This window comes from Rhinolophus hipposideros (genome assembly GCF_964194185.1).
Source record: "Rhinolophus hipposideros genome assembly, chromosome: 11".
Classification (NCBI taxonomy): domain Eukaryota; kingdom Metazoa; phylum Chordata; class Mammalia; order Chiroptera; family Rhinolophidae; genus Rhinolophus; species Rhinolophus hipposideros.
The window spans coordinates 40,292,283-40,315,987 of NC_138057.1; the positions used below are offsets into that span (position 1 = coordinate 40,292,283).

Sequence of the window (23,705 nt, forward strand, 5' to 3'; positions counted from 1 at the left end):
TAGTAACTCTCCTTGATGATAGGAAGACGCAAATATAAGGACGATCTCTTTAACATGTCCTTTTCTTAACTTACTGATCATTGTGGGAAACATAACATGTAGTAAACCATGTATAAGATTTCAACTCTGAGCTCAAGTTTCAGTTCTAACATTTCATAACTGCATGACACTGAGTAAATCACTTAAATTTTCTTGACTTCAGCTTCATCATCTCTGAAAAGGAAATAATCACTGCCGTATTGATATCATTCATGAGACTACTTCAGGTAAAAAATATATATTTGGAAGCACACTGCTAGGTGAAAAGGGGGACGGAATTTAAAAAAAAACAAAAAACAAAAAACAAAAAAACCACACTGCTCATTGTAGACATGGTTGTTATTTTTGTTATTAGGTCAACTAAAATCCCAAAGGGTTTTTCACATGTGTTTTGCCACGTTTTGTCTAGGCTGAACTTATTCAATTGGTTTTTTGAGGCCAGGTGATTACCAAAATATTACCAAAATCTTGTATTATTTGGTCCAGCCTTCAAATTCTGGAGAGATCACTATGAATCATGACATATCTGCATATTTACTATAATTGTCAGCTTCATATCATCCAAGTCATTGACAAAATTTTGATCACATTACCCTAAATCCCTGAAATCTTTTCCGGAATCTATATTATGTTCATAGCCCATAACACCCTGTTCTCACATTTCCCATTGCCAGCACATTCCTAGTGATCTGTAGGATTTATGCAGGATGCCGTGAAGCAGGCATCTACCCCAACAGACTTGAGTTCACTTGAGCCATGGAGCTCTTTGTTTAACCTTTGAAAATATTTATGTGTAATTTTTACTAAACTTGATCACTTCTATGCATTACTGCTATACTAAGTGCTTTTTCCGAGGTACAATTGAGAATTAGAAAAGGGTGGAAGGGGGACAAGAAGCCAAGTTACTGAACTAAAGGCCAAGTTCTGTAGAGTTATATACAAAGCTAAAAATGAAAAAAATTCTATACCTAAAAAAGTGCGAAAATAAATAGTACAATTGCTGAAAATTAACATTTTTCAAGTCGGTTGAATCATCACTTCATCATACTCACAAAATCCCTGTGTACCATACACTCCATCAGAATTTGAAAAAGGTGCTTGGACTGTTTATGACTAAAGTTGAAAGTGTTCTGAATCATGCAGATGATCTCTTCCTTCACTTGAGGATGAAGGGCCCTGCGAGAGAGATAAATGGTCATGACTTGACACAATACAGAGAAGGCAACAAGCTAACAACATCAGTAAAAGAAAACTATCTGCTCTCCCTAACAGAGAAGGTTTTTATGCACAGTTTTGCAAAGGGAAAAAAAAATATGAGCAAGAAGAAAAAGGAGCAAGAAAGAAAATGAACAAGAAGCGGCACCAGAAGTCTGAATTTAAAAGCAAGAATAGAGTGATCTGCCATAATCCTGGAATGACTGTACCCTGGGGCAAGTTTCTCAAGATGATAGGTTTTCTGGCAGCTGTCCATGCCCAGAAATTAAGGGCATCATATCCTCAAAAGGATCTGAAACCCCAAAAGGTTTAAGAACCACTCAGCGAGGATGACTTTGACAAAAGGAGAGGTGTGAAAGGATAAGGAAGGGGATAAAGGGTGGGAGTAGAGAACTAAGGGTTGAAATGGGACAGAAATTGTAAGGAAAGAGTTGTTGGAGAGCAGTTATAAGCAGTGACTATTTATTGAATAAATTAGTGGGGTCGATATTTTAATTGATTAGCACTATATTTACCTACACAGTAAAAATATCATGCTTTTGAAATTGGAAGAATAAGAAAAGGTGAAAATTAAAATCTTGAATAAGCACAACATATACTATATAAATGCCAGGATGTCGATTTTCCCAATTCCTGCTATTTTTACTAATGGTGAATGAACCTGAGAGTGACCTGGAGCCAACACTGGTTTCCTCACTCATTGAAGAATTTTTTCAGCTATAATGGCCAGTTGCAGGGACATCTCCTCCCTCACTCTCCCTGCAAATGTTTTTCCCCAAAGCTCAGACAAGTTTCAAGCATCCCTTATAAATGCATGCCATTTTTCTGCTAAGAAAGTAGCAACTTGCATTATTGGAGCACTTTTTGATATTGATTAATAAATACAAAAATCATTGAAAAGTGAATTCCGGTTTCTACCTCTGTCCTCCAAAGATGTTGAGCCCAAATAAAATCAGAGTTTAAAGAACTGAAATGGAGGAATAAATAGTCACCACAGTTTCAAAAATGAAGAGTCAATGACTCACCCTTCATCTGCTAAGTGTTTGTGGGTGAAGGCCAGAAGGTCAGCAGCTCTTCCAGTGCCTTCACACACCACCACTGGATGTTTGTCTTTCACAGTCTCCCACACCCAGAGGATGACATTGGGACCTCCTTCCACCACCAGTCCCACCATGGGCACACCTTGTCTTGAGCCTATTTCAGATGACAAACAATACCAAACTGTTACAAAGCAACCCTATCTCAGCCAATCAGCCATTTTAATTTCCAGACACAAGTGTTTCAATCACCACATATATATTCATTACTTTCTCTAGCTCTTCTCTCAGACTTGTGTAGTTCAAGACAAAGCCAGAAGCTTAGACTTTAAATAAAAGTAGCATAAATATGATGAGAGCATCTTCAAAATTTCTCAAGTTAAAAAAATAGCTAAAGGCTTTCAGTAATTTTTTTTAAAAAGTAGTCTTCAAGAAATTTTAACTTTTCATTTTGAAAATTTTCAAACCTATCTCAAAGAAAACAGAATGATATAAGGAATCCCAATGTATGTATCACTCATCTCCAAAAATGATTAACCTTTCACCAATTCAATCAACTTTTAAAAGTGGTTATTTTTAAAACAAGATGGGATGAGTAACTCTCAAAGAACTTTTACATTTCAATTTATTTCATTTTTCATTGTTGAATTTCTTCTGACCACATATATTCTTTCATTAAAGTAAGGAAGACAAAAAAAAAAAAAATACTGTAGGGTCATTCTTTTTAAAAAGGTGTTAAATGAAAAAGAGTTACAGGATGATTTGTATAGTATGATCCTGTTTATATTTTCTGAACCATATACACAGGTAGATATAGATAGATGATAGATGATAGATAGATAGATGATAGATGATTGATTGATAGATAGATAGATAGATAGATAGATAGATAGATAGATAGATAGATGATAGATGTAGCTCTCTCTGTATCTACAGAAAATTCTGGAAGTATATACATCAAACTATTAATAGCAGAGAGAAGGGAGGGAGAATTTGGGGATTTGAGTGCATTTTGAAAAGAGATCTTGTTTATTCTATAGATTACTTATTTGATTTAACTTTTATACCACACATGTATTGACACTATTTAAATCAATATTTTATTTTATTTTACTTTTCAAAAGAAGAAAAATTGGTAGGCAATACCACTCTCAAACCAGAGCTTTATTCTGGGCCACGTGTTTTACAGGGCCTTCTCCTACCCATGTGCCTCCTCTTACACTGAGGAGTCTGCAGGGCCAACATCTGAGGAAAGTCTGTGCCCCCTCTTCTACTTATAAGAGTGCCACAGACCCCCAAATTCCTGCTACCAGGGACTGCGTGGGCCTCTGTCCAAGATATGTCCTTCCCACGGACATACTTGCCACAGCAAAAGGCAACAGGGTAGTCGTAAGATGGAGAGTTTGAAAATATAGGCTGGTGTGTCCAGGTGACCACATGTGTGTGAGGCCCATGGCATGATGGGATTGAACCAAGGTTAGAAAGAGAAGTAGAGAGTGGGCTGTAGACCAGGGCCAACGTGCTGGCTCTGTCTCACCCCACATTCTGGCTCAGTACTCCCTCAAATCCAAGATTCTAAACTCAAACTTGGCCTTCAATCTATATGTGCAAAGGTAAAAGGATAGAACAGTATACAATTTCCTAATTTGATGTAAGGGTTTGAAGTATTTTGTTATATAGTATGCGGACTTCCACATGTATCCTTGTACCGTACTCTGCAAATGTTAAGGTTGGGCCTGTTAGCAGCATCTGAAAACTTTCTTCAGTCCATTTCATTGCTCTGTCATTCTAATTTCTTTTTCCATATACCTCCACCTCATTATTTTCCCCCATCACTAAAAAGTGAACCTAAGAAAGTGTAGGGATTCAGAACAAGTCACCGCAAGCTGTACCTCGGTGGCATGAGGATTATTTTGAGCTAAGGCAACAGAGTCACTGTAGGCTCAAGAGAAACTTCTGCCCCTCCCACCCAAAACTACCTAGAAGAATTTAAGTGAGGAGCCTTGCCCATAATAAGAGTTATCACCTGAGACAACTTTTTATGACCTTTCTGTAGAAGAGGACCAACTACTGATTAGTGAACACGTCCTCTTCGTATCACCCTGCAATAACCTTCCTCCCCTCTGAAGCCCCAAAGGAACTTACATCAAGCCTTAGCTCAGAACATCATATATAACTCATTTGAACTTTCTGTCTCTGAATCTCTCATGCATGTGGGGTCTCTGATTCTCTCATGTACATGGGGTTCCCAAATGTACGTATATAATTAAATGTGGTTATGTTCTCTTATTAATCTATCTCATTGAGATTTAATTATTAGACCAGCCAAAAGAAACTTGAAGGGGAAAGGAAAAGTTTCTTCCTCCCATACAATATACTGATAGTCATAAGAGTCCTCTAATAATATAGTCTTATAAAAGCTAAATGAAAGGGATACAATGGTATGTTAAAGCATAAAAGTAACAGAAGAATATTTAGATGTGTGTTTCATTAATCATTGAATTATTGAAATGGATTAAAAAAACTTTTATAAGAGAATCTCTTAATCCTATATAATGAAATATTATGTAGCCATTAAAATGTGCTAAATTAGGGCGGCCAGTTAGCTCAGTTGGTTAGAGCGCAGTGCTCTTAACAAGGTTGTTGGTTCAATCCCCACATGGGACACTGTGAGCTGTACCTTCCACAACTAGATTGAAACAACTATTTGATTTGGAGCTGATGGGTCCTGGAAAAACACACTTAAAATAAATAAAAGTTAAAAAAGAAATATGTGCTAAACTAGGCTTATTGATGTGGAAATAACATCTATGTTTGGGGGAAGACTATAGAAGAACTATGGATATTATACCAGTGCTCATTTTTAAAATGCTGCTCTTTGTATGTCTAGAAAACTTCTGAAAGCATGAATGTAATAAAGTTAACAATGGTTAGTTTTTGATAGTGAGATCAGGCCAGTCTCCTGATTGCTCTTGAGTCATTTCCAGTCCTGCACTGATACTTCCCTCCACTCTCCCTCCCTTTATCCAGCCCTAAGGACTCCTGGAGGCTCTGCTAAAGTCTCCACTCTTCCACAAAACCGTCCCTATCTATACTGTCTCCCTGTCTATACTGTTCCTCTCTCCCAACTGTCACCCATGGATTTGTACCAACTCACACCCTGTTTTCTTCTGATTGTAAGTTCACACACATTCATTTCAGGCCAAAGCTGCCTTGGACCTTTCCACTCTGTATTGATAATAATGGATCACCTTGCTCCACAGCAGGTCCCCAGCCAGGACCCATTGGCTGAAGCCCCATGGTACTCACGGCTATGAATTTTCTGCAGAGACAGGTACTTTTCCAGGTTCCTCCTGAGCTTCATCTCATTTCCATACTTGCCCACAGTTCCGTCATCAGACAGGATGAAGTGGGAATGCATGCTGTTGAGTGTGGTGAGCTTGCTGAGGGGGTTGCCCAGAGTCTGGTATAGGCACACCACCTGTAAGACAGCAAGGATGGGGAGGGTCAGACTTTCAGATCCTTCCCTTGGCTCAACTGCTCCAAAGGCCTATCTCTATGCACTACAGAGTTCTTGTTGAGATTAGAAAGCACAACTTGCTACCAAGAGCAGTGCTTCTCAAGCTATCTGTGGTGAAGGATCAACTTGTGTTTTTTTTAATTTTCCATTTTCTATGGACCGATATGTGGTCCTACAATGCGTGACTATTATGCAGTTCTGCTCATGAGACTCAGCAACACAAGTTCAACGACACTCTTCACACTCCATGCTCAGCAAGATAAGTCCACTGACCATATGCTTGGCTATTACAACACTACCACATTGCTAAAAATGGTTCTAAATATTTATTTTCAATTTTGATAGTTACCTTACTTCAGATGGTTTTTAACAATTCAAGGATCGGTATCAGTACACAAAACATCACTGTACATCACTGTACAGAAAATATGCCTTTAGTAGGTCTATTCCAGAATAATATTTTGACACTGAATTTTTTTCTAGTATTTCATATGAAATAAAGAGTAACAGCCAATCAAATGGCAATTCATTCTATATAAAACATCCACATCTTTATTAACATTTATTGAGGCTTCCTTAAGCTGTTCCAATTCTTATTTTTTTAGAGATGACAGGACAGGATCTGGAGTCAGAGCCCAAATTTAAGTCCACATTCTTCTACTTACTCAGGCTCCTTTCTCAGGCTGATTTTCTTCATGTGTAAATGAAGATAATAATAATCCCTACATCAGAGTGTTGTTGTGAGGCTTAAAAGAAATAATGGACATAAAAAGCATTTTAAGCTTTACAAACATTATTCCTTAAAAGTTATATTCCTTAAAAGTTACCTTTATAATTCCTAAACATGACACTGAGGCCAGAAATCAAAAAAGAACATACTTGGTTTATTTAATGCATATTTTTTATTTATGGAAAAATGATCATAAATTATATAATATTAAAAGGAGGAAATGCAGCATGCATGACAAAAATGTTAGTAGACTGAATTACAATATAAAAGGCCTTTCAAAATATAAAAACCATGCTTGAAAATGCACAAAACCTGTAGTCACACAGCAACCTAGCAGTCTGTCCCCTCCAATCTTTCCTTAGGGAAAGGTGAACCTGCGGGATTGTCCCTCATTGGAGTTGAGTTTATGCTACTCTAAGTCTCCATGTTTGGTCCTTGTAAGCAGGGTCTGCAGTCAAAGACGGGTAAGATTTCTCACGGGAGAAACAACCTAAGCCAGATGGGACCCCCCTAGGACCCCCATGAGCTAATGTAAAGTTAGGAGGTAGCTGTGCCTCTCCTTCTGAGAAGCTGCTGACTCATGCCTCAACTATTGTCCTTTACCCTCAGGTGTAATGGACCCATTAGAACAATAGCATCTCGCCCCTCCTGTTTGGCTCATGGAATAATCTTATCTTGTGAGACTTGTTTCCCCAGGGATTGTATGCACCACACCTTGGTCATTTGGGGGATGGTATGCATCGGTTGCTTTGGGATGATTATGGGATTTGGAATGAATGATTATTGTGTGGTGTAAGAGTTTCGCAGACCCTGCCCCTAATCATGTGATTTCTATTGTAAAAAATCAATAAATACCCACAGTGACCCGATTTGGGCTCCAGTCCCTTGAGGCTGTGAGTCCCTTGGTCCTCTGTGATTTAACTATATTTGAGTCTCTGTCTCTTTATGATAGTTTAACCCTCGCCGCTTCCCTCGCCTTCCCACGGCTTGTGTTGTGCAGGACGCAACAAAAACCTACATGAAATGATATTGAACCTCACTAGTAATCAGAGATATGTAAATAAGAACAATTAGGTATAATTTTATCAGGTGGCAATTTTTTTTAAAAGCCAGAATATCCAGAGCTGACAATGGAACAAAATGGTCACCCTCATACCCTGTTGGTAGGAGTGTAAATTGTTACCAACTTTCTCAAAGATAATGAGTCACATTTTTAAAGGTAGATATCAACTAGCCCAATCATTCAACTTTGATAATTATTTCTAATGAAACAAAGCCAGCTAGTTTCAAAGATTTATGTATGTACCTTATCACAACATTAATTTCATTTACAAATGTGAAAAACAGGAAATCACTGAAATAGACAATAATAGAGAAATAGCTCAATAAATTATAGTACTTTAATACAGCAGAGTACTATGAGACATAAAAAATCAAAATACACCCTTAGCACCCAAAATTTGGTCTGTTAATATTATTTCCCATTAAAAGCAACCAACAATTTCTCTAGCAGCAAAAAAAAAAACTATACACAATGAGCCTGGAACATTTTTTCATACCAAAATGCAAGGAAGCTATGGAAAATGACTGGAATTGTGTTAAAAGGACTTAGGAGACATCTTGAAAACATTCCACTGAGCAAAAGGAGATGATTTGAGCATGATTAAGAATAATAACTATAATAAATTAAATATATAATAAATAACAAATATAAAATAAATAATGAATAAACAATAAATTGAAATATACTGAACGTTTAAATTCAAGAATCAAAAAAAAAAAAACACCTTATTGTTCACCTTGGAGGATGGTAGATAACCTACTCAATGCTTTGAAAACTGGAAAATAAAGAGAAAGAATCATGCATTTATTCTTCCCTCTCCTATACAACTGTACGACAAGGTAAACCAAGTGGCTGATACAAAAATGTTTTTCTCTATATTTAAGCTAATAAATGAAAAAGGAACACTATAATAAATACCAGCATTTTGCAACACTATTAAAACAATGAATGTAGGTAATAATATCATAAAAAGAGGGATGATCCAACGTTGTAAGGTAAGGACATATGTCCTGTGGCATAAACTTATACAAATAGTACCTGAATCTGATTATACCTTTGGATCAAACTACCAATTTATAGGAAAGACAAGAGACAGAGAAATCTACTATAATAGGTTAAATCTGCAAAGTCCAAACTGTGCGAAACTCTTCAGGACAAATGACCCAGTTTCTTCAACAAATAAACTGCCAAAAAGCAAAAAAAAACAACACCACCAAAAAGAAAAACAACAGGAGATAGAGGGAAAAAGTGATTAAAAGTGACTCAGGAATAAACATAAGTGATGCAATATTAACCTATCACAATGTAGGGCACTTTTTTAGATAATGAAATCAAACAGCTGAAAAAAATATGAGACAATCAGAAAGTTGAACACAGACTGGATATTTGATGACATTCAGGAATTATTGTTAATTTTTTATGTATGAAAATGACAATATGGTATTATTTTAATTGTCCATATATTTTAGAAATACCTATTAAGGGGTGGCTGGTTAGCTCAGTTGGTTAGAAATACCTATTAAAACATGAAATTATTTGGTGTCTAGAAGTTGCTTCAAAATAATGGAGGAAAGATGTGTGGAATGGATAAGGGAATAGATGAAATAATTGGCTTTGAGTTCATAACTGTTGAAGCTGGGAGACGGGTACATAGAAGTTCATTATTTGAATCTATCCACTCTTAAATATATATTTAAATTTTCCAAAATAAAAGTTAAAATAAACCAAAAGCATGTCTATATTAATTGACATAGAAAAATAATTACATTAAATAGTTAAGCTAAAAAACAGATTCACAGTAGTGGGTTTCTGTTATTACTTTTTTTACCACAAAGTCTTTTTACTATACACATGTACACATACATAGAAAAAATTCTGGAATAATACACACCAAAATATTAACAATGGTTATCTTTCTTCTTCATATCTTCTGTAATATCTGAGATTTTTGCCAAAAAATATATATTAGTCATAAATGTAATTAAACAAGTCTGTTCCCTTTAGAACAACAAACAGATACTATCAAAGCATCAATACACAGGAATGAATGAAGAAGAGAGTGGTATAAGGGAAGAGAAGGGCCAAATCATGAATGTCCCTTGTTTCACTACATGCCGCCATTGCAAGAAGCTTGGCTATTTCTCTAAGTGAGATAGGATCCATAGAAGGGTTTTTCAAGTAGTAGCATGATCTGATTTATATTTTAGAGGAATCATTCTGGCTACTGTGTTTAGAATAGACTATAATAAGAGACAAGGATAAGAGCAGGGAAGGCTATTATAATCATCCAGGTGATGGAAAATGGTAGCTTGAACCAGCTCAATACAGTAAAGATAATGAGAAGAGGTCAGATTCTGGATATATTTTTAAAGTGAAGCTGAAATAATTTACTGATGGATCAGGTTTGAGGTATGAGACGGATCATTCCAGGACTAGTCCAAGGTTTTTGGCTTGAGCAACTGCGAGGAAGTGATTGTCATTTTCTAAGACAGGGTAAGAGAAGCAGTAGGAAATCAGGAGTTGGTTTTGGACATATCACATTCAAAATATCTATTAGACATCCAGGTATAATTCTAATCAGATACACGTTCATTTCTTTTTGTTGTGAAAGGTTTATCTACTTACATCTTTTCCAATAAGATCTCTCTGGTTTTCAATGACACCCCAAGGAGGGATTCCAACTGTCCATATTTTCCTCAAGCACTGAGAGGAATGGGCTTTCAGGGCATCACCAACATGTTTGGACACTCCTATGAACAACCAGTTCAGAAGTCAAGCTTTAACTCACAAATCATGCAAAACACCGTGACCCGCAGAAAGAGACAAACAGACAAGCATAAGAGTACGCAAAAGGCCATTGTTAGGAAAAGTTGCTGACACAGTGGTATTAGTTTCTGTATCTTGGCTTGCACTACTCCCTCTACACCTTTCGCTTCTTTACCTGATCTCTTTACCTGAACAATTCTCCTCTCCCTATGGGTATTTCTGCTTACAACCTCGGTTCTGCCCCTACACTTAACTGACCAGAATGTCCTGCAAGCCCAGCCCTGAAATCATGAATGTTCTAAATATTTTTTTCTCTGACCTTCTCTACTGTCCCATCAAAACATTCTGCAGGTGTGTCCCTTGCTTAATAAAGGCAAATTAATTGAATAGCTTTATATATACAAATATTCCAGAGCTAATACATTAACGTTTGCCCTTCTGGAATTAATAATAATAGCAATAATTATAACAGCCAACTCTTACTATGCACCAGTGTTCTCTTAAGTGTTTTAAATGTAGGTATACTTAAAGTAGAAACTTTTCTTAGTTTATTAGTCAATCTTATAGGCAGTAATTAAGGCACAAAGACGTTAAGTAACTTGCCCAAGGTTATAACACTGGTATTTTGTAGAGCTCGTATTCCAATCCTGGATATCTGATTTTTCTTTTTATAAATAGACTTCACTTCTTAGAGCAGTTTTAGGTTCAAAGTAAAATTAAGCATACAGGAAATTTCTATAAAACCCCTGCCCCCACACACCCATAGACTCCCCTACTATCAACACCCTGACCAGAGTAGTATACTTGTTAAAATCGATGAACCTACAGTGACACATCATAATCACTCACAGTCCATACCGTGCATCCCAAAAAATAAGACCTAGCCGGACCATCATCCCTAATGCATCTTTTGGAGCAAAAATTATTATAAGACCCAGTCTTATGTTTTATAAGAACTGGTCTTATATTATTGTAAAATAAGATCAGGTCTTATATTAATTTTTGCTCCAAAAAATGCGTTAGAGCTGATGGTCCAGCTAAGTCTTATTTTTGGGGAAACATGGTAGTTGCATTAGAGTTCACTCTTGATGTTGTACAGTCTATGGGTTTGGACAATGTGCAAATGACATGTATCCACCATTACAGTCTCGTGCAGTGTTTAACCCCCCAAACATCCTCTGCACTCTGCCTATTCACCCCAGCCCTCTTCCAATCCCAATCTAGCCCCTTGCAAACACTGATCTTTTTACTGCCTTCATAGTTTTCCCTTTTCCACAATGTCATATAGTTGGAATCATATAGTTGTAGTCCTTTGAGATTGGCTTAATCTAACACTGCATTGTACCACTTATTCATCCTATGTATAGTACTGACTCTCTATGTGACATTAGCACAGGAGAAAAACCTTGCATATTACATGCACCTGAAGCAGAGCACCTAAATCATTTCCCTCTCTCTGCATCTTCCCCTCCAGCTCATCTTTTGCGCTTCTCCCAGAGTCATTTTCTAGAATCAGAGTTCTAAACCACAGACACACATTATTATCCACTATGAAGCCATTCACTACAACAGACATTTGGATTCCACAGGTTTGGCCTGTGTTATCTGCACTGTGGTGGTGGTGGTGGTGGTGGTAGTGGTGGTGATGGTGGTGGTGGTGGTGGTGGTGGTAGTGGTGCTGGCGTTTCAGCTGCCCACATGTGATCCTGACACATATTTTCTGTCGAGACTCTCTGTAAAATCAGATCTGACCATGTCATTCATTCCCTGTTCATTCTCCTGTTCAAAAATCCATTGAAGGCTGCCTGCTACATAGAGAATAAAACCTCAGCCCATCAGCATGGCACCCAATCTGGCTCCAGTCTCCCTTGCTGTCTCTGCTTCTGCCACATGGCAGACCCAGCTGATGGCTTTATCATCTCTTTCTATACATGCGTTAATCTCCAGCTGTGTGCCTGACCTACAGCTGCCACCTCTGCCTAGAATACATCTTCTTACTCTTCTCTCAAGGCCAACACTAAGCGATATATCCTTCTCCAAGCCTTCCCAGGTACCCTCTTTGGAACTGGAATGTACCTTCCTCTTCCTTTGACTCCCAAACACATTCTTTGTATCTCATTGATGACCCAGACAGCATCGATTTTTCAGTCAGTTGCTTATTGTCTATTTGTCACAACACACCTCACCACTAAACCCAGGGCCCATATCATCCTCATCTTTCATCCACAGCATCCACCCAATTGCTTTATATGTAGTAGACTCTCAAGGCTTTTGGCATTCAATTTAAGTAAATGTCAAAAACGCATGCCAAGTAATGTTCAATTAAGTTAAGAAGCCTCTCAAGAATAGGCAGAATCTCATCAGCAGAGCTTCTTAAATTTAAATGTGCATAAGACTCGTGTGGGGATGTTATGAAACTGCATGTCCTGATCCTGCTGGTCTGGGAAGGAGCCTGTGATCTGCATTCCCGTAAGCCCCCCGGGATGTGGTGCTCCTGGAGCAGTTAGCCTCTGAGGAGCTGTGGCTGAATCAGGTCAGATTATTGATTACTATTTAAGGGAGCTCCAAGTATGTCACATTCCTCATTCCTTTTGTTTATATAAACTATTTCAATAGTCTTCACACTATTATTGTTGTGTTCCTTATCTGGCCCTAACCTCAACTGTTTGAAAAAAAGTGCAGTAAGTAACATAAAGTGTGTCATACACTGATGCACTTCGTTATTCAAAGAAAAGGCCTTGACCACGGTTATCTTTTTCTGAACTCTGAAAAACTTCCCTACCCTTCCGCTTTTTTACTGGAAACAAAGTAAGCCCTATACAATGGACTGAGAATTGCCACCTTCGCTTTTCATCCAAGAATGGGAAACAATAATGATCTCAATAAAATGTAAAAGAGAAACAACAAAGATACCCATTAGTGACAGGCTACATCCCTTGGTTTTATTTTGCTTTTCTTTTTTTCAATCACTGCTTCCTTCATTCCTTTTAGTCAGAAGAAATAATTTGTTAAATCAGCACGTGTTACCCAATGCCTAGCCGACGTGCAGGCCCTGGCCTCTAGCTCACAACCAGGAAAAAGAGCTAATACACGGACTTATCCAAACCTGTAAGGCCAAACACACACATGCTACGATTGCTACAGGCAAAATGTGCTATAGCAATTAATACACAAAAGTGAGCTGAGAGAGGCTGCACCCATGAAGTATCCTCTACCTACTGCAGATCTTAACGAATGGGCTAAATTTAATAAGAGATATTGCCTAGAGACAATTAAAATTAAAAATCAAAAGAGGGAGAAATAAAAGGAAGATGGAAAGCCACAGTGTGATATTGTGATTTATGATAAGAAATATATATTTGGCTTTCATCCTATTCCTGACATAGAGCCCCTTGGAATTTCCTAAGTGATGAGCATGACAAAAATATGTTAATGAGGTGACTTTTGGACTGCTCCTAAAGATGAGTCTGGTGGCCAGGGGAACCAACCATGTGAATGGAGGGTTGGAAATGAAATCCCACCTCCCAACCTCTGGGAAAAGGAGATGAGATGGAGATTGAGTTGAATCACCAATAGCCAATGATTTATTCAATCATGCCTATGTAATGAAGTCTCCATAAAAACCAAATGGACAGGGTTTAGAGAGCTTCTAAGTGGGTGATTATGTAGAGAAGTGGGGAGGGCACAGAAGCTCTGTGCCCCTTCCGACATACCTTGCTCTATGCATGTCTTCCACCTGGTTATTCCTGAGTTTTGGTGGTTTTTTTTGTAAGAAACTGGTAATCAAGTGAGTAAACTGGTTTCCTGAGTTCTGCGAGCCTCTCTAGCAAATTATTTGAGCCGAAAGAAGCGGTCAAGGGAACCTCCAACTTATAGCCAGTTGGTCAGAACTATAGGTAATAACCTGGACTTGTGATTGGCATCTGAAATAAGGAGAGACTTGTGGGATTGAATCCTTAACCCACGGAATCTAACACTATTTCCAGATAGAGTGTTAGAATTGAGTTGAATTGTAGGACACCCACTTGGTGTCATAGAATTCCCTTGTGTGGAGAAAGAACCCACACGTCTGAATTGGTGTGAGAATCAAAACAGGTTAGTAACAGACTGGTAAGAGAAGAGGGTTTACAAAGTTACTAGTTCTCAACCCTGGCTGCATATTAGATACCCTTCAGAAGCTCCACCCTGAAAAACTAATTAATCTGGGGTAGGGTCTGTGTATCTGTATTTTTTAAAGCCTCCAGGTAATTCTCTATGCCTGATTTCAAGGAGTATGAAAAACCAGTGATACAGTCAGTGAAATGACAGTTGTATAATTAATTATCTCTTCATGCCCAATACACTCAGTGCAATTGTTGCAGTCCTCACTGGTGTTCAATGCCTGGGAACTGGACCATGGTGAGTTTAGCTCATGTCCATGCCTACATACTACACATTTGCATGGATTCCATAGCCTGTCTAACCTCACCATAGTCCAAAGCTCATGAAAGATTATTTTCTTTTGACCTAAAACTTTTACCAGAAGTTATGTTAAAATAGCATCTTTTAACCATGGTATGAAACCACATTCCAGAAAAGGTCTATGGTTCTTCTGGGTTGTTTTTCAGGCCATACACTTTTCGTCTTTCTCCCGCATGCCACCACGTCTCCTGAGAGTACTGCAGAGCAGAGATTAGGTGCTATCTTGCTTGATTCAGTTAGAAAAGGGAAATTAAAAAAAAAAAAAAAAGTGTGTAACAAGGAAATGTACTTTACCAGTATTAATGCCTTCAGTTATTATCCATGCTCCCGTTGTCTCAGCAGCTTTGACCAAACCTTGGCTGAAGATCTCTTTAAGTTTGGAGGGCATCTTGAAGCTCTGGATGCCCCCATGGACAGAAATCACCAGCTTTGGCAGTTCCATCTGCCACTCTTTCAGCATCAGATGTAACAGATGATCCAACTTTGTATCATAAGAAGTTCTAATATACTGGAAGATAAACATTTACACATGTACATAAAACAGTAAAAAAAAATACATAGAGGTAACAATAAACACGCAGAAATGCAATTGAAATGGCCAAAACTTGCAAGGGAGTGTCTGAGATCTTTTTAAGAGTTCATCTTTGCATAATGGAAATATTTACTTTGAAAGGATCCCATACCCCCTTTAAGTTCCTTGTGGGAATTGCAAGTCATGGTAGGAAGGTTTCCTCTGGTTTTCAAGGTTGGCCCACCGAATGTTCTTAAGAAAGTCTTGAGGCAGACATACTTCAAAGTGGCAAAAATCACTACTCCAGCAAACCCGTTAAAAAAAAGTGCTTTTAAATATACGTCTATTTTGATATGATTCGATGTGATTTTAATATGATATGGTTTTAACTTGACCATTTCCCATATTTGCATAATTTAAATTATGATCCAGGAGTATATGCATTTAACTTATTATAAACTTTACATTCTAACCATTTCCTTTATATATCATTATCCCTCTGAAATTGTTTTCTCCCAAAATAAATACTTTTCACAAAAGACTCATATTTTTCACTAGTCAATGTAACTGAAAGGAAAGATATGAAAATCCAAACCATCAGGTAGCCCCAGAATTATTTTGCATTTTGCCTAAAATCATAGTGTATTGTAGTCACACAACAACCTAGCAGTCTGTCCCCTCCAATCTTTCCTTAGGGAAAGGTGACCCTGTGGGATTGTCCCTCATTGGGGTTGAGTTTATGCTACTCTAAGTCTCCATGTTTGGTCCTTGTAAGCAGGGTCTGCAGTCAAAGATGGGTAAGTTTTCTCACGGGAGAAACAACCTAAGCCAGACGGGACCCCCCTAGGACCCCCATAAGCTAAAGTAAAGTTAGGAGGTAGCTGTGCCTCTCCTTCTGAGAAGCTGCTGACTCATGCCTCAACTGTTGTCCTTTACCCTCAGGTGTAATGGACCCATTAGAACAATAGCATCTCGCCCCTCTTGTTTGGCTCATGGAATAATCTTATCTTGTGAGACTTGTTCCCCCAGGGATTGTATACACCACACCTTGGTCATTTGGGGGATGGTATGCATCGGTTGCTTTGGGACAATTATGGGATTTGGAATGAATGATTATTGTATGGTGTAAGAGTTTCACAGACCCTGCTCTTAATCATGTGATTTCTATTGTGAAAAATCAATAAATACCCATGGTGACCGATTCGGGGCTCCAGTCCCTTGAGGCTGTGAGTCCCTTGGTCCTCTGTGGTTTGACTATATTTGAGTCTCTGTCTCTTTATGATAGTTTAACCCTCACCGCCTCCCTCGCCTTCCCAAGGCTTGTGTTGTGCAGGATGCAAGAGTGTATGACTGGCTTTCTTTTTCCAACAGACACAGCAACATACAAACTGTTAAACCATATTGAGACAAATTTGCCTTCATCAGCATAAGCCAACCAACAGCAAGAATAAGTCAGAGTTATAGGAAGAAACAAGGGCAATAGGAAACCATGAATTATAAAACTATGCCAAAATTAACCACAGCTGGATATACAAATAGGAATTATCACATTATCCTCCAGAATACAATAGCAATTTAAAACAATTTTCCATTTACCTTTGAAATTCTTGAAACATAATCCCTTTATGTCATAAATAAAATATTAGATTTTCTGAACATCGGGATGGTGCAGCCATCACAGAATGTGAGTAATAAAATCTAAGGTGTGGGGACAGAGCCAGGAGTGCAGTTTCCAGGCTCTCGGCCTCACATGGAAAGGTGCTGGCTCAGATAGTAAATGGCCATCAACTGTGATTGGATGGCCATCAGCTGTGGCTAGTTGGCCGTCTGCTGTAACCAGTGAGCCATTGGCCACTAATATAACTGCCGTGGCTACTCTAGCAGAAAAATGGGGCCTACCAAGAAGATGGTGGCTGAGCTAACAATAGCGGATTGCAGTTAGCAAGGGGTTGGTTGGTTGGCAGAAAAGCGGATGGCAGGTTGTGAATCGTGTGGCTCCTGCTTCCTGTGTCTCTAACCCAGCCTCTAGTGAGAATATAGTGGTATGACTCCCCTATCTATGGCTCCATGTGTGTTCTTTTTTGGCCTCACCATATCCTGTGTTCTTATGTGGGGAGCAGGAGCTGAGACCCCACATGATATCCCACGTGACATAAAGATAACTAGAATTCAGTTTACAAGTGAGGAGACTGCGTTGCCATGGCTTTATTAAATACTCAAATAGTAGGAAAAAAAGACAAGTTGACTTTTGTGAAATGGTTTATGTTTCTCCGGTTAGTGAATAAGGGCAGAGGAGGCAGTTCAGATTTAGTTCTTCTCTCTATGCCAACTCATTCTCCTAGGTGTCCCTCTCTTTCAACTATAAGTCCTTTAAGTCCTAGAAGATATTTCTCCTTGAGATTTCAGGATAAACAACCTTGGTTAACTAAATTACCAGCACTAGAGTCTTTTCTCCCAAAGGCCGATCAAAGACTATGCTAAAGGTTAATGGCTCTTTCCCTTCCTCCTCTTTTATAACTAACTCCCTTAGGTTAGGCAAACTCAGACTGTCAAAGATTCACCTCAAATCCTCTCTGGAATGCAGTAGTAGGGAGAAACTGGGAATGGGAATGCAGTGGAGGGTGATGAATAGCCAGCTCTCACAAGCTTCCCTGCTGCTCAAGGTACACCTCAAGTGCAATTCTGGGCTTAAATATGAAGAATAGACTGTTCTCTTCTGGAGATCAAATAAAATGCATTCAGGTACTACATAGGATGTAACCAACAGGAGCCAAATGCTAAGTGTAAAATGTAGGAGTGATCAGGAGGTCTACCTAACCATATTTTCTGTTTTCCTGAAAGTACCATATTCTCCCTTGGCCTTTGCACAAGCTATTCCTTTTGCCTAGAGGGGTCCTACCCCCTTGGCCTCACCAGGTGCCAAACATCTCATTTGTCTTTCTGATCTCAGCTTAACTGTTCCTACTTTCCTGTGGTTTCCTTCACTCACATACAACCCCAGAAAAAAAGGAGTTACTCTTTGTATTCCTTCGAAGAATCCTGTGTTTCTTTTTCATAGCACCCCCACCTCTGTACATACAAAATATACAAATACATTGTATATTTTATACAAATTGCATACTTATTTCATGTTTCTTTCACTAGACTGTAGCCAATGTTAATACAGGCAACATATGCTCTTTGGGACATCACAAAGTTTGGGCACCCAATAACTATTTGTTGAATAGATGAAAAACATAAGTAAATGAAGGTGGTTATGAATAAATATAAGAAACAAAAGGAAGAAGACTAATATTGAATGGAGAAATTACAAAGTAATTACATATATACTAAGAGTCAGCTTCTAAAAAGAATTGGAGAGGAGAATGAGGGCAGTTTTCCTGCCAACTAAGGAAAACAACACACAAAGTTAAATGCAAGAGGAATAATAACTGGAAATGTAGGTTACTGTAAAACTATATTTTGAAACTTTATTATGATTGCACTATTAAAAGAACTGTTGTTTCAAATCCATCCAGCTGATGGTCCCATTCCAGCATACAGTTGATTCTGAGCTTTCCTGAGGTGGGCTCACCCTGTGTTTTCCCCTAGGGAGTGCTGCCTCTACTAACGCAGCAGGTGGTTAACAAGCTAAAAGAGAAAACATCTGAGAGATAAGTGATCTATCAATACTATGCAAATTACATGCAAATTACCATATGAGGGACAGGAAAAAAATTGGCCTGGAGAGCCCAGTACTACAATTCAGGAGGTGTTGAGAGAAATTCCCCCATTTCTTTCCCAGAGAAGAGGCTTTCACAAGGACATAGCAGGCATGAACAACCACAAGTTAATGGTCATTGCTGTGGCCATGCTTCAGCTAAAGCCTGCTCTTTGGTAGTATATTTCTGCATTCCTTAAAAGCAGCCCTTTCACAATTGTCTCAAGAGCAAAAGCCATTTCTTCCACAGAGGGTGTAAGCTTGCTGAAAGAGATCACTCAAAATAAAGGGCTGGCCATACCACCCCTGGGAAAGGAAAAATGCCCTCAGACATAAAGAAAAGAGAAGGATCAGGTCATTTTTGTCAAGAGGTCAGTAACAAGGATCTATTTTTGCAATAAAGCCCAGTCGCCTAATCATCTACAGCAGAAGATACAATTTGGAGGTTATATCCTCTGTTAAAAACCAGCAAAATAATATGGGTTATTAGCAAACCTTGGCATGGTGGATGTGCTCTCCATCTTGGAAATTAATAGTGCCAAAGGTATCTGTCGGGCTTTTTGTTGTGTGCTTTTCAACAGACCATTGTTCATTTTCATCACTGTTGGCAGCTGAGATGGTCCAGGCGTAATCTATCCCATGATGGTCTCCAATCAATCGCCCACAGTAACACCTTACATTTTGGATAAAAAACAAAGATGTAATGTTTCCATAGTTTTTCTAGGGAAATGCATAGATGACATATATTAATAATTTTTAAAACTCCACACTAATATTTATAGATTTTAACACTGGATGGTCCTCTAAATTTAGAACACTTTCAGTGTTTCTCTCCCTTAGCTGTATATTAGAATCATTTTGGGGAATGTTTTAAAAAATACTACAAATCTCTTGTACACCCATGTTCATAGCAACATTATTCACAATAGCCAAGTGGTGGAAGCAACCCAATGTTCATCAATAGATGAATGTATAAAAAATGTGGACAATGGAACATTATTCAGCCTTAAAGGGAAAGGAAATCCTGTGGATGAACCGTGAGGAAGTTATGCTAAGTGAAATAAGCCAGTCACAAAAGGACAAATACTGTATGATTCCACATATATGAGGTACCTAGAGTAGTCTAATCCAGAGAAAGAAAATAAAATGGTGGCTGCCATGGGCTGGGGGGAGGGGCTAGTGGGGAGTTATTATTTAATAGACATAGTTTCAGTTTTGTAAGATTAAAAAGTTCTGGAGATCAGTTACACAACAATGTGAATATGCTTAATACTACTGAACTACACAATTAAAAATAGTTAAAATGTTAACAAAAATCAAATTGTATACTTTAAATATGTGTGGTTTATTCTATGTCAATTATACCTCAACAAAATAGTTTTTTAAAAACCTGAAAACCTCTAATATACAATACTTAAGGAGAGTAAGAAAATGTCCACATGTAAAACATAGTATGCACATCAAAAGGAAGGAATGTTAACCCATGCAAAAAATAGATGATACTTCAGAGAAATATGTAAACAGAACTATCACAAGAAAAGAGCCAGGAGACTTGACTATAAACATAAATTAAATAATAAATTAATATATGTTATATTTTAAAGAGAGGAAAATGTAATAAATATTCTTGTAAATAATTAGCAGTTTTAGAAACCATTTCATATTCATAGTCATAATTTCTATTATACAACAAAGTAAACTAAGCAAAATAAAAGGTTAAATCTTTTTGAAACTGAAACTACATAAAACTTAACAAAATACAATAGCATATTTGTAAAAGAATGATAAACTTCTCATCTTTGATGAATTAGGAACAAAGAGAAGGAAAAATTACAATTTGAATATGTAAAATTTCAATACTTTCTACAATGAAAAATTACATATCTGCAGATCAAGAAAATTATTTGTATTAAATATGTCAGATCATATGCCTGTTACAAAGGTTATTATTCAGCTTTATAAGTGATTCAGGCTTTTGTGTATGTGTAGAAAGCAACATAAACACATGTACAAATTGTGGGGTCCAACTAAGCAAGGAAATAGAATGAAGAGAAAACAAGAAGTCAGAAAATGGAGCAAAATATTGGGTTCTGTATGGAGGGGCTCTTGACTCAAAGGAAGGAGGAACAATTCCAAATGTAGAGAATATGCATGATCAGAATAGACTAGTGAGTAATGTGTCATCTGGTCATTTTTTGGAGCAATGATCAGTCACTCTTGAAAATGAAAAAGCGCTTCTTCATAAACTGAATGATGCATCTCACTGTGGCTTTTTCTAAACAGAACATCAATGGAGCAACCACAATTCACACCTGGAGAGTTTGAACACCCTTTGTTCTAAGTATTTTTCTGGTCTAATACCTTTAATTTGAGTCTACATCGTTTTATTCTAGTTTTTCCCAGTTCATTAAATGGTTGCAAGATGACTCCAAAGAAGAAACTGATCATCTCCAAAATTTAAAAAATAAAAATAAAATAAGATAAAAAGACTCCATGTTGATCCCTTTAGTTATAACTTAGTATAAATAGTTATACCTCACTAACAAGTACTAAAAGCTCACTTTGGAAATCAGCTTTATAAAAATGCCAAGTGTTAATTCACTCCCAAATTGTTTTTATAAATTATATAAAATACTCATCAAAATCTTAAAAGGATTTTCCAGGAAACATGACAAAGTGATTCTAAAATTCAGATGGATGTATAAAAGTGTCCAAAAGAGTAAAACAATTTTTAGAAAGAATAAAGTACAGAGGACTTGCCCTATCAGGTATCAAGATATATTACAAAGCTGTAATAATGAAACAGAGGGGCATTCACCAGGAACAAAAGAAACAGATCAAGACTGGAAAGAAAGCTCAGAAACAGAGCCATGGACATGTGGAAAGTTGGCATATAATAGAGAGGACATCAGAAATGAATGAAGCTAGGACAGATTTCTCAGCAACTGATACTGAGACATTGGGATCTCCATATGGAAAACAATAAAAATATGTCCTAGTTAGGTGCAAAAAGCATAAGTTTTAACTCTTTTTCATTTCTGGATAGTGTAAAAATGGATGCTATTCCACTACTGTTCACATTAGTTACCTCTGAAGATTGTAAGTTTGAGAGACTATTGACAGGGAGAGGTTATGAAGAATAATGTAAGAAGGAGTAAATGAAGCCTCTTCACTTCAGTAAATTTTTATGTTTGCTTTAAATTTTAACAAAATTTTAAATTACTAAAAAGAAAAAAAAAATTGAGAAAAAGGTGAAAGAGGTTAGCCAAATGGAAACTTTTCCCCAATGTTATGGACTGAATTGTGTCCCCCAAAATTCACATGTAGAAGCCCTAATCCCCAATGTGACTATATTTGGAGATAAGCCCTTTAAGGCAGCACTAAAGTTTAAATGAGTTCATAAGAGTATGTCCTAATCATACAGAGCTAGTGTCTTTACAAGAAGAGAAAGAGACACCAGAACTCTCTATCAGCAAATGCACAGGGGAAAGGCCATGTGAGGACATAGAGAAAAGGGAGCTGTGTGAAAAGCAGAAAGAGAGGCCTCATCAGAAACCAACCTCGATGGCACCTTAATCTTGGACTTCTAGCCTTCAGAACTGTGAGAAAAAAAATGTCAGTTGTATAAGCCACCCAGCGCGTGGTATTCTGTTATGGCAGCCTGAGTAGACCAACACACCCAGCAGCCCTATCCTTCTGTGGATAGTGTTTTCCTTTCCCTATGATTTGCTAAATTTTGGATTCTGAATTTCTTTATTTACCAAATAAATTTAACCTGGGTTCAATCCATGATATTTACTTCAGGATATGATCATAATTTTAAAAATTTCATTTTCCTCTACTTACAAAAGAGAAAGGTAAAACCAGTCATTAACACATAGTTTACAATGCAAACATTGTTAAAATTTATGTTGCACTAAAAAGTTACTTTTGTCAATAATTTTGTGTGGTATTGTGATTTGCAATAAATAGATATTTGGTCTTTCTCCCCATTTCTGGCACAGAACTCCTAAACCCTTGGAATTTCCTAAAAGGTGAGAGTGATAAAGGTGCTACAAGTTGAATCAATCACCAGTGACCAATGATTCAATCAATCATGTCCATGTGTCATGCAGGGTGGCATGCGAGGCCTCTGGTCCCACTCCTCACATAAGAACGCAGGACATTGTGAGGCCAAAAAGGAACACTCACGGAGCCACAGATAGGGGAGTCACACCACTATATTCTTGCTGGTGGCTGGGTTGGAGACACAGGAGGCAGGAGCCACACAATCCGCAACCTGCCGTCTGCTTCTGCCAACCAACCTCACTCGCTAGCTGCAATCCACCATGCTAACTGCAATCCGCTCTTGCTAGCTCAGCCACCATCTTCTTGCTAGCCCCCATTTTTTGCTAGCGTAGCCACGGCAGTTATATTAGTGGCCAATGGCTCACTGGATACAGCTGACAGCCAACTAGCCACAGCTGATGGCCATCCAATCACAGTTGATATCTATTTGCTACCTGAGCCATCACCTTTCCACGTGAGGCCGAGAACCTGGAAACTGCACTCCTGGCTCTGTCCCCACACCATCTAATGAAGCATCCATAAAAAACCAAAAGGGTGGGGTACAGAGAGCTTACAGCTGGTGAACACACGGAGGTGTTGGGAGAGTAGCACACTT

General features: G+C 37.9%; 1 protein-coding gene across 1 annotated transcript in view; it reads right to left on the bottom strand.

The window, feature by feature from the left end:
- The window catches only part of TRPM6 (transient receptor potential cation channel subfamily M member 6), a 119,091-nt gene that overhangs the window by 78,180 nt on the left and 17,206 nt on the right, over window positions 1-23,705 (bottom strand). Inside the window, exons 4-9 of the mRNA XM_081066275.1 lie at window positions 19,538-19,715; window positions 15,126-15,339; window positions 10,230-10,354; window positions 5,601-5,772; window positions 2,280-2,448; window positions 1,092-1,215 (exon numbers count right to left, since the gene is read on the bottom strand). Coding sequence (XP_080922401.1) covers window positions 1,092-1,215; window positions 2,280-2,448; window positions 5,601-5,772; window positions 10,230-10,354; window positions 15,126-15,339; window positions 19,538-19,715 — 982 coding nt within the window. The remainder of the gene's footprint in view (window positions 1-1,091; window positions 1,216-2,279; window positions 2,449-5,600; window positions 5,773-10,229; window positions 10,355-15,125; window positions 15,340-19,537; window positions 19,716-23,705) is intronic.